We start from the raw sequence: 12,140 nt of genomic DNA on the forward strand, positions 1-12,140 counted from the left end.
TTTTTTTTCTTTTTTTTTTGGGGGGGGGGGGCGGCGCCCCTGCGCCCCCTATGGGCCGGCCGCCACTGGTCAGACCCCTGATCATTGCATCAAGCGAGTCGCCAAATAATTGCTCTCCCATAAAAGGAAGATCTGTTAAGGCCTTCTTGGAAGCCTGGTAAGCCGGCCAGCTCTTCAGCCAAACCATGCGTCTCAAGGCAATCCCCTCCCCACAGCCAACACTCCAAGGACGCATCACACAGGAACACCAGGGACTGGGCCATCTGGTCCATAAGTTCCGGGGGAACTATGTCAGGATCCAAGTTCCCTTTCAGAACCTTCACCCATTCCGTAACCGTCTGACACCAAAACACACAAAAAAAGGTTTCAGGATAGAACCGCCAACACATGAAGATGGCAGGAAAGGGATTCCACCTACCAGTCCACCGGATCCATAAAAACGGGGAATCTTCAAAAGGCACTGAAGTAGATTTGTTCAATCTGGAAACAGGATGACCCACCTTATGCGGTACCATCGAGCAGTTTGAAGTAGTCTCAGCAAAGGGATAACGGCAATTAAAGCGCTTAGGCACGACTAGCACATGCTTGATGCCCCGCCATTGGTCATTAACAAGATAATGAAAATTCTCGGGACAAGGGAAAACCTTGCCCCATTTTTGGGTCTTGCGGGAGCCAAAAGACACCGTGTCCCTGCCGGCGTGGGCTCATCTGCCATTTTCAAAGTTTCCCTTACTGAAACAATCAGGGCTTCCACCAAAGCACGTTCCCGCACTGCAGCTTAAAAGGACAGGTCCTCTTCACATCCGACTGCGAGGACAGCGACCCCTCAGGTAGGGGGGCATCCGTGGCAACCATATCAGTCTCTGAATCAGAGGACCCCACCAATGATGGTGAAAGCAGCGGCCATTTGCGGCTAGTAACCTTTTTCATAACAAAATCGACCTTGGTCGCCAGGCTTTCCAGTGCTGCTGAAATCGCGGACAGCGACGGCCATCCGGAAGGTCCGGTAGTCACACTAAGGGTTCCGAGGGTGAAATCACTACCTGGGACTCCATAGTAAAACAGAAAAAAAAGGAGTACTGTCACTTTAAAAGCGCGGATCGCCGCAGGCTGCGGAGTGCGCTTTAAATTAGGGATGCAATTAAATGAAAATTCTGGGCCGAAAATGCAGGATGCCCTTGGCCGAAAACCGAAACTGAAAAAACTGAATTTTTGTAAAATCTTACTGTAAAATCCTTTTCTCTTAAGCTCATTGACAGACGCAGTCCTCTTGATTAATATCAAATTGGGTTTACTGCCCTCTACAGGAGTAGGACACTAGGCAGAAGGAAAACGTTCTGGCCACACCTTAGGGGCAGTCCCAGAGGGTATTATCCTCTCTCTCTCTGCTACAGGATGTTAGTTATGTCACAAAGCAGTGTCAGAGAATTTAACCCAACCCAACTCAAAAGTAGAGGGGCGGGTACTGCGTCTGTCAATGAGCTTAAGAGAAAAGGATTTTACGGTAAGATTTTACAAAAATCCATTTTTCTCTGTCGCTCATTGACAGACGCAGTCCTCTTGATTAATATCAAATTGGGACGTCCCAAAGCAGTGCCACAAATGAGGGGTGGGATAACAGAAATCAAAATCCAAGAAGTTTTAAAGGCTCATCAGACAAAAAAGGATGAGACAACTGAAAACCCAACAGAAAAAACCCTCGAGGTAGACCAACGGTCTGTTCAAATTGCGGCCTGCAAAACTTTGCGGCCAAAAGAGGCATCCACCGATGCCAACACATCAACTTTATAAAATTTTGTAAAGGTATGAACCGACGACCAGGTAGCCGCCTTGCAAACCTGGACCACTGACGCCTGATGGCGGAAGGCCCAGGAAGCACTAAGCGCCCGAGTGGAGTGCGCCTTAACAGGGAACGGAGGATTCCGACCCTTAATAGAATAAGCCTGTACCACAGTCTGTCTGATCCATTTGGATATAGTCGCAGCAGATGCAGGCAACCCCTTTTTGGGGCCATCCGTGATCACAAAAAGTGAATCCGTCTTACGAAACGAGTCCGTAGTTTTCAAGTATACCCTGATTGCCCGAACCACATCCAAGGAATGTAACGCAAACTCCCGAGGATGACTGGGCTTAGGACACAGGGAAGGTAACACAATATCTTCATTCAGATGAAACTCTGAAACCACTTTAGGAAGGAAGGATGGATTCGGACAAAGAACCACCTTATCCCTATGAACCACCAGATATGGGGAACGACAAGATAATGCGGCCAGTTCTGACACCCTGCGTGCAGAAGTAATGGCCACCAAGAAGGCCACCTTCTGGGATAATGTAAGCAAGGGAATCTCCCTGATATTTTCAAAGGGAGGTTTCTGAAGAACCGACAACACCAAATTAAGATCCAAGGGCGGTAAAGGCGCGCGCACTGGCGGAGCCAGGTGCCGCACCCCCTGGATGAAATTCCGCACCAAGGAATGGGTAGCCAAAGGTTTCTGAAAGAAAATTGCAAACGCTGAAACCTGACCCTTGACCGTACTCAAGGGCCAGCTTCTGCTCAACCCCCTGTTGCAGAAAAGCCAAGATTCGGGTCACCGAATAGGCACGTGGAGGAAATCCAAAGGATTCACACCACGCAATGTAAGACCTCCATGTGCGATGATAGACCTTTCTGGAAGTCGCTTTCCTTGCTTTAATTAAAGTAGGAATAACTGAAGTTGACAATCCCTTGTCCTTCAGCACCTGAGTCTCAATAGCCAGGCCATTAAAGCCAGCGATTGTAAAGCAGGATGGAAGATCGGTCCCTGAGACCGCAGATCCTCCCTGAGAGGAAGTTTCCAAGGAGCGTCCGCGACCAGCCTGACCAAGTCGGCGTACCCGGGTCGACGAGGCCAGTCCGGAGCTACCAGGATAACTGGAATTCCCTCCACCTCTATCCTGCGAAAAAGTTTCGGCAGCAACTTGAGAGGAGGGAAGACATACAGTAGCTGATACTGTCCCCACGGGGCGACCAGCGCATCTGCTGCGTCCGCTCGAGGATCTCGGGAGCGGGCTACAAACCTCCGCACCTACCTGTTGAGCCGAGCTGCCAACAGATCCCCTTCCGGGGTGCCCCAATGAAGGCGCAGCTGGTGAAATACCTCTGGATGAAGAGGCCATACCCCTTGATCCAGAATCTGACGGCTGAGATAATCTGCCTGCCGATTTTCCACCCCCGGAGTGAATACCGCAGAGAGAGCCGGAACAAACTGTTCTGCCCAATGAAGAATGCTGGCCACTTCTATGGCCGCCAGGGCACTCTTGGTGCCCCCTTGGTGATCGACATAAGCCACGGTCGTGGCCTTGTCCGACTGGATCCGAACCAGGCTGCCCTGGAGCTGCTCGGTCCAGTAAATCAGACAAAGTCTGATCGCTCTCAGTTCCAATACATTTATTGGTAACCAGGATTCTATCGGAAGAAATGACTTCCCCTGGCTGAGCATCGGAGACCGAAGCCACCAGACCAGAGACTCCCTGGTCCGCTCGCTCAACCGGATCCGATTGTCCAGAGAATTCCGATTCCATCTGAAAAGAATCTCCTTTTGGAGAATTCGGGCATGAGACTGGGCCTACGGTACTGCCTCTAAGAAGGCCACCATCAGTCCCAGGATCCTCATGCAAGTCCGAAGGGAAGGCCAGTTGACGGACAGTAACATCCGAATCGTTCACTGAATCTTCCAGCTCCTGGTGGGAACTAGGAATGATCCTTGGGAAAAGTGAAAACAACGCTGATCTGTTCAGATGAACTCCATCTTGAATTCTTGTACCCGGACAAAATGATTGAGTGCTCTTAAGTCCAGAATTGGACGCACCTTGCCCTCCTTTCTGGGTATTGTGAATAGGTTCGAATAGAACCCCTGAAAACGTTCTGCTCAAGGAACGGGAACTACCGATCCCTGTTGCATCAAGTCCATTACTGCCCCCCGCAAAGCTTATAAGCGATCCGGGGATAGTCGAATGTTGGAAGGGAAGAATCGCACCGGTAGAAGTGATCGAAACTCCATTCTGCATCGTGACCGTATGACCTCGCGAACCCCTTTGTCCGGGATTCTGGAAAGCCATGGATCCGGAAACCGGTGAAGACGTCCCCCCACCCCAGAGATGGGTGGGGGCGCACCTTCAGGCTGTATTGGTCTTATCTTCAGGTTTGGCTGAGCCGGACTTTTGTTTACCCGACCAGCGCCCTTTGAAACCCCCTGAAGGGGCTTTGGAGGGCTTCCCCTTATCGCCCGCCCCAGCGGAACGAACAAACTTTTTATGAGCGGAAAAGGAAGGTCCTCGCCTGTTACGAGGTCCTTTACCCTTAGTCTGTGGCAAAAAAGTGCTCTTGCCCCCAGTGAGATCCTTTATAATCTCATCCAAGGTGGCCCCAAACAGGCGATCCCCTTGAAAAGGGAGATTAGCCAAAGCTTTTTTGGAACCTTGATCCGCCGACCAGCACTTTAACCACAGCACGCGTCTGAGGACCACTGCTGAAACCGACGCACGCAAGGGAAAAACCTTCACCATTTTGGTAGGCTTGCTGGTACCAAAGGGAATTTCCGTGTCAGCTTCCTCTGCTGGTGTAACCTCAAGACTTAAGGTTTCCCGGACAGACATGACTAGTGCGTCCACCAACGCTTCCTCTTGCGCTATGGCGGAGGCAGAAATGTCCTCCTCACTGTCTGAGGAGACGGTACCCGAGACAGCAGCCCCAGCAGAGGGACCTGCAGCTGCAGTGACAAGCTCAGAATCCGTATCTGAAGTGTCAGATGAAATAGGGGTAGGCGGGGGTCGCTTTCTTGCCCCCCGTCCCTGACAGGCCACCTCCACCCGGGATACCAAAGACTCCAAAACTGCTGATAATGCATCAATCATAAGTGGGGCACTGGATGGTCCTGCGGCCACCTCGAGGGGATCAGGTGGAGATACATGTGTGGCAGGGTCCATGATTAATCCAAGACACTTGCCAGCAAAAAACAAAAAAAAAAATAATTGCAAAGAAAAAAACTTTTCATTTTTTTTCGTAATTCCCCAGCGCAACAGCGCCCCTCAGTGTTACCTGCTTTGGACCCCACAGAGAGAGAGAGACCCCAAGGCTCACCACCTGATGCACAGAAGTTTCTATCAACCTGCTCACAGCGCTGTCTCTTACAGACAGGAAGTCTTTTGGATCGTTTTCCCGGGTAAAGGAGGCGGCTCCGCCCCTTTCCACGCCTTCCGGCGCTTCCCATGCTACTCCTCGAGGTAGCTGGTCATCTCCAAAATGGCCGCCCCCATGCTGGAGACACGAGGCTACGCCAAGATGGCGGCCCCGCGCGACCTGCGGGAGGATGGCGGCCCTGTGGAAAGATGGCAGCGCCTGCTACATCGTGCGGCCTGCGGGAGGATGGTGCCGGTGGATGGCGGTAGTCCAGGCATTGCAACCTTATGTATCAGGTAGGATCATAATCACCCTCTTACATGGCCATCCTAACAGCAATGCCAGCCACTGACTTCAGTCATGGTCCCTTTACAGTGCCCACTCATACAGTGACTTCCGATAGTCAGCTCCCAAACCAAGCCTCCTGGTTCTTATTCACCAAATCACCCTCAAGAGGGGGATCTGTGACACCTGTTATAGGATAGAGGGGGGACCCAGGATCATGAGGGTCCAATCATCCCAGGGAGGGGCCCGCGTCCACCCACAAACCCGTCAGGGGGAGAGGGGGAACATTTTACTCACCATACCGGAACAGGCAGGCGCCAACTCCTGACAGAACCCCTCTCCACCGAGGTGGGGGGGGGCTGTCGACCAATACGGACGCCGCGACTCAGTTTCCAACTGGTCGTCGGCATCCCGGCGAGACGTTTTACTCGCAGGGTCAGTCCCCGTCCAGTGGGACTATGTCGCGGCCGATCCAGCGCGGAGCTAGGGCCTGCACGCGCTCGTAGGCTGACTGTGGTGACCACTGGATCTCAACATCCAGCCTGTCGCCCAGTTTCAGCATACTTGCTTGAAGATCTCACAGGAACAACTGGAGAAAAAAAGCTGCCTAAAAAAAATGTTTCTAAAAAAATTTTGCCAGGACCAAAGATCCCAGCAAGGAACTTAGGTCCTTACTCCTGACTAGACAGAAAAAAACTAACATCCTGTAGCAGAGAGAGAGAGAGGATATACCCTCTGGGACTGCCCCTAAGGTGTGGCCAGAACGTTATCCTTCTGCCTAGTGTCCTACTCCTGTAGAGGGCAGTATAACCCAATTTGATATTAATCAAGAGGATTGCGTCTGTCAATGAGCGACAGAGAAATTACTTTTTTCCCCCCCAAATGATTTTAAAATAGAAAAATAGAAAAATAGAACAGGGGCATACACCAAAAACAGGCAGCGACGTACACCTGTCGCTGCCACCCTGTCACAGTATATGTACTGTGACAGGTTGGCAAGTGGTTAATTTAAAAAGGTAGGATAAGCCTATGTGCTGACCATCAACCAGATGTAGTAAAAAGGATAAAATAAATTAGGTAGAGTATGAATATTGCTGCTTATTTTTATTATGGTATGCTTGCACTTATTGTCACTGTGCACATTACTGTTCACTTATTTACATTGATTTGCTGTTGCTTTGCTTGTTTTTAGATGTGTATTCATATTTATTCCTGTGATTTTTATAACATATTGGGGGTGATTGAGTGCCGGTTCTATTTATAATTTTAAGTGGTTAATTTAATTACCAATGGTATTTGTATTATGCAGCATGAGGGGGTTAATGTATTGCCACTGCTGGTCACTGATGCATTAGTGACCGACCAGTGGCAGTTAATTAACCCCTTTTTGCTGCATTAGTGCAACCAGTATCAGTGTTAATTAACACTGATACTGGTTGCACTAATGCAGCACAAAGGGGTTAATTAACTGCCACTGGTTGGTCACTAATGCATCAGTGACCAGCAATGGCAATACATTAACCCCCTCATGCTGCATAATACAAATACCATTGCTAACCTCGCCTCAGCTTCCCTCCCCCCCCCTGCCTCAGCGTCCCTCCCCCCCCCTGCCTAAATCTTCAGTGTAACAACAACTAAGTGCTCACAGGCCGCTCACCTTACTGCTGTAAGGTAAAAGCATAGCATTGCATAGCTTTGTATGTTGATCCGTGTATATCTGCTCATGTCTAGGGGACCTCCAAATGCTTTATCTGGCTTTTGATTCTTTAAAATAAATGTATTCCCTCTGCAATGATCCTGGGTTTACTCCTCAATTTCCTCCGTTATATGTATAGGTATAAAGGAACTGTCCGTAGTATAATATTTTTTTGGTAAAATGATTCAATAAAAACAGCTGATGTACTCAAAATGTACGTCCCTCCACATCCCAATGATGCAATCTCCGAGTCCTTACTCTCAGCTCCTCCTGTGTCCTTCCTTTCAAAAGACCCGCCTCTGGCCGCCGGCCCGCCTCCCGGTGATGTCACTACTACTACGATGTGCATGAATGAACACACCCGGCGGGCGGGCGAGCGGCCGCTAATAGCTATAATTGAGCCCTTCACTTCCCTGTCAGAGGAGATACCCACCTGATAGGAAAGTGAAGCGCTCACTTAGTTACAGCTATTAGCGGCCGCTCGCCGGGTGTGTTAGTTCATTCATGCACATCATAGTAGTAGTAGTGACATCACCGGGAGGCGGGCCGCCGGCCAGAGGCGGGTCTTTTGAAACCTGCGCTGCGCCCGCGGCGGCCATCTTTAGTATCGGCATCTTTAACCCATTTTCGGCCGAAATGGAATAAGCCCCTTTTCAGCCGAAAATTTTGGTTGCCGAAATTTCGGTGCACCACTACTTTAAATATATACAGACAGCAGAGTGTGCAGGGATATGCCCACAAAGACCCCAGTACTTTACCACCTTCAGAAAAAAACCACCTGAATCAGTCTGTGCAGCAGGAAAGTGAGAGACACAGGATATGACATCAGCCTGGTATGTGAAAGGTCACGCTGCCTGTGTAGCTCTATAGGGCTACACAAAAGTGGCTGCCAATGCAAGTCTATGGGAAGCACAGGGAAAACGGCTGCCCCATACAAGTCAAAAGGGAAAAAATGTATATTGCCCGCACTAAAGATGGTGGCGCACACGGCGCACCATGCGGTCAGGGACCCCCAAAATGAAGGCCACAAGGGATCTACAACCAGACCCAGCAGGGAAAAAAAGGTACCATTTCCACCTCCTCTCCCCCTTAGGGTGCCAGGCACCACAATAATAGCGTTCCCCAGGGGGCAGGGCACAGGCCAGGGGGATCTTTAAGGAAGTCCAGGTTCCATTATCCCCAGGAGAGAGCCCAAGTTCCCCCCAAGACCACCAAGGGACGGGGGGGGCTGCATTTACTCACCATACCATGGAACGGGTGGTCTCCGCTCCGGACAGACCACCTCCCACCCGTAATGGGGGTGCTGCCAGCCGAGGGGTATGCTGCAACTCACTGCGTTCCAGGTCGTCGGGTCCCAGCGAGACGTCCCCTCGCAGGCTCGTCCCCATCCAAAAAGGGGCTCCGTCATGGCGAGGCCTAGTGCGGGACTATAACCTGCTCACGCTTATCCGCCAGGCTGGAAGACCTTAAGGATCGTAATTATCCAGTGCGAAACCTCAGCCGGCATTGCTTGAAGATCACCAGGAGGATCCCCCTAAACACTAACTAGCAAAGTGAGTAAAGCCAATTAAATCAAAATATTCTTAAAAGAATAAAAAAAAAAAAAAAAAAATTGAGACCGAAGTCCCAGCAGGAAACCTACGTCCTACTACTTCACTAGGCAGAAACAAACCGTTTTGCTGGAGCAAGGCGAGCGGGGTTATGCCCCGTGGGCTTGGTGAATTGCTTTTTTTCCTGCCTAGTACTACTCCTGCAGGGGGCAACATAAACCAATGGCTAAGAAGTAGGAGAGCTGCGTCTGTCAATGGACAAGAAACATACATTGTGTTGCAAAGCTGTACTTCCAGTTTCTGCCTCATAGGGGATTTGCTGGAGAATGAACAGCACATCCCCAAGGCACTGACACAGTAAATTGCTTTCGGCACCAGCTTCAAACACGACAACATAGTGTCGGAGCACAAGTAAAGTGAGCAGTAACCCAAAAAAAAGGGAACTTAGAATTCTGGGACAGCTTGGACATCTGTTCTGGAACAGCAGCTAATCGCTCTGTGCTGCTATATGTGATCAGCAGCAGCGATCAGCAAACCATTAGTTTAAAAAGAGCAGAGCGCCTGATGCTAATCGCATACCCTGGTCATTCCTGCAGCAAGAATACGCAGATTCTTGCAGCAGGAATCCGTAAGCCACAACAAACCGGCCGTATGAAAGGGGCCTAAGTCTAGGTATAATTTTTAATTGCAGTTACATTGGTCCAAGATAAATTGTAATGTATTAGAATGTAACACCGGCCATAGACAGAGTGATTTACCCGTGGTTGCATGAAAGAAAAAAATCGCTGGATTCCACTATCAACACAGAATATTTTTTTAAAAAATAAAGCAAAGGGTAGAATTTTGGGTGAAGGTCTGCTTTAACAGCAGTGGTGACAAGAATGCCACGTCACAAAACAGGAAAGAGTGGAAAACAAAACAGCTGTAGCATTTCCTAATCCTTTTAAAGCTTCTCACCAATGACGTATGATTGTACGCTATAACAACCTATTTTAAGTCATCAATATTTAAGCCAGTGGAGTCACAGTATTTTAGTTCATACTCATAAAATGTATAGATAATGTGTTAATGTTTTAATGCAAATCAAAGCCCAGCTGCTGCGAGTAAATACAAAGCAAGCAAACACTGCAAGCCTGGGAACCTTGTAGATGGGAAAACAGGAATCAGGAGACTGAGTTTATTTGAAAACAAATGAATAAAAAATGAGCGCAACAGAATACATTGTTTGGACTGGGATTTCCAGGCCTCCAGGATAAGCCTGCCCAGAATGTAATGTAAATAAGGATACTAGTAAAAGAATACAAGAACCCACTGACACCTACGTTTTGAGAAATCAGTCAAGAGAACTAGATTTATTGTTTTCTAGATAGAATAGGATTTAAAAAGCAAAAAAAAAAAAAAAACACACAAATGACTGACTTTCGCAATGCTTGGGGTGTGTAAGGGTTTAATCCTCACTACACTAAACACCAAAAAGACAGAAAGGACAAGACAATGGAATTAGGCCTCACACACTGCTGCTACTAAACTCACGTTAATTAGCTTTTAGCCTTTTTTTTCCCCAAAGCCCCTGAACTCAACTCAATAAAAGTCTATATGTAAATGTACACATAGGCTTTTACCAGAGTTTAGAGGCAGTCAAAGCTCCTCTCCTGAGCGCAGAAAAATCATGTTACGGAAAGGAGCTTTTGGGCATAAACATAACACTAGCATTTATTCATTTCAATAACCAGAATAAATTAAAATTCCCAAACACCAAACGCTGCAAAACTCTGTTAAACTCACCTAAACTGGTTTGAAAAATTGCAGCTTAGGGGAGTTTTTAACCACTAGACGACCGCCCGCCGCAGATATACTGCAGCAGGCAGCCGCTCCTGGGTAAACCGCGGTACATGTATGGCGCTCGCTCTGGGAAGTCTAGGGGGCGAGCGCACGCCATCAGCGGAGAAGCCAGCGCACGTGTCAGGCGGCTCTGATTGCTGCCTGACACCATCGATCTCTCCCCGCTGAGAGAGGACGGTCGGCTGATGTAAGCACAGCCGTCCGCCCGTCCTCCCTCGGATGATCAGAGACCATGTGATCCTGCTATATAGGATCTCATGTCTCTGATCATTTCATAAGCCCAACTCCCCCACAGTTAGAATCCCTCTCCTAGGCTTACATTTAACCCCCCAACAGGGTTAACCCCTTCCCTGCCAGTGTCATTATTACAGTAACAGTGCATATTTTTAGCACTGATTACTGTAGTAATGTCACTGGTATCCCCAAAAGTGTCAAAAATGTCAGTTAGGGGTCCAATATGTCGCAATGTTCCCCAAAAAAAAAAAAAACGCAGATTGCCGCCATTACTAGTTAAAAAAACAAAAAAACAAACAAAACAAAAAAAAGTTACAGAAAAGGCCTGGTCAGCAAGTGGTTAAGTGAGCAGCATGACCACTCAGCCACTAGCTCCCACTGCGGTCAGCCAAATCCTTTGACGAGGGAGTAGTGATGGTCGGGGGGGTGAAGTGGCGGAGCCGAAACATTTGTGTTTATGGACGCGGCAGCACGGCTCGAGCCTGCTGATGTGCCACAATAGGAGTGGCTCCCTATGGTGGCACACCAATAACAGAAGGGGCCAGGAGCCCCAGCAGCCTATTACTTTGGCTTGGCTGGCAATGCACAAAAAAAAAAAAAAACTGACATTCACAATTGTCCTGACAACTCACAGTAGTGAACTTCTATGCGCTGTGGTGCACTGCAAAGCAGTTACATCAGAGATGGGTTAGGCGAGTGTTGGAATGCCACTGAAAATGAATGGCACAGCAACACACAGCACAGAAGAGGTGTGAATGGGGCTCAAGAGCAATTAAAACACAAATATAATTGTGGTGCATGCTATACAGTTGTGCTGTTAGTTTCCACACTGCAAAGTTGTTAAAACAGTAACACCTGTGACTTGTTCCAATGACTAGAATCTGCAGACAAACTAATTAGCCATCATCCAGCAAAGACAGTGTTCGTTTTTACTTACGTTGTCATGCTTAAAAAAACACAACATCTTCAATTCTCGGAAGACCCTTTTGCAAGAGACTAGATTCTGGAAGACGTTGGGCATCTTTTTGAGTGCAACCCTCTTTCCATCCCGCGGATCTGTTACTGACCTAAAAAAAAAATGGGAAAATATATCAATTAGGTATTCTGGAAGCTAATGGTTGGTGAAAATAAGTAGCTTATAGACACATTAAAGAAAAAAAATAGCTATCACCAAGCAACAACACCGACTAATATTTTGGCTGATAAGTCAGTAATAGACCCCAGAAAGTAGAGAGGGACTACTTGCAGTGTATTCACAGTTATGTTATTGGCCATGTTCCTAAGAGGGGGCTGGCCTTTCAAAAATCACTGTACAATACTGTATGCGCACTAGATTTTGCATTACCATTAACCTGGACTTCATCCAACAAAGAAT

General features: G+C 48.3%; 1 protein-coding gene across 1 annotated transcript in view; it reads right to left on the minus strand.

Moving 5' to 3' along the window:
* The window catches only part of NLK (nemo like kinase), a 371,107-nt gene that overhangs the window by 226,194 nt on the left and 132,773 nt on the right, over positions 1-12,140 (minus strand). Inside the window, exon 2 of the mRNA XM_082244542.1 lies at positions 11,703-11,832. Within this exon, the coding sequence (XP_082100668.1) occupies positions 11,703-11,832 (130 nt within the window). The remainder of the gene's footprint in view (positions 1-11,702; positions 11,833-12,140) is intronic.

The sequence above is a fragment of the Pelophylax lessonae genome (assembly GCF_965119305.1).
Source record: "Pelophylax lessonae genome assembly, chromosome: 2".
Lineage (NCBI taxonomy): Eukaryota > Metazoa > Chordata > Amphibia > Anura > Ranidae > Pelophylax > Pelophylax lessonae.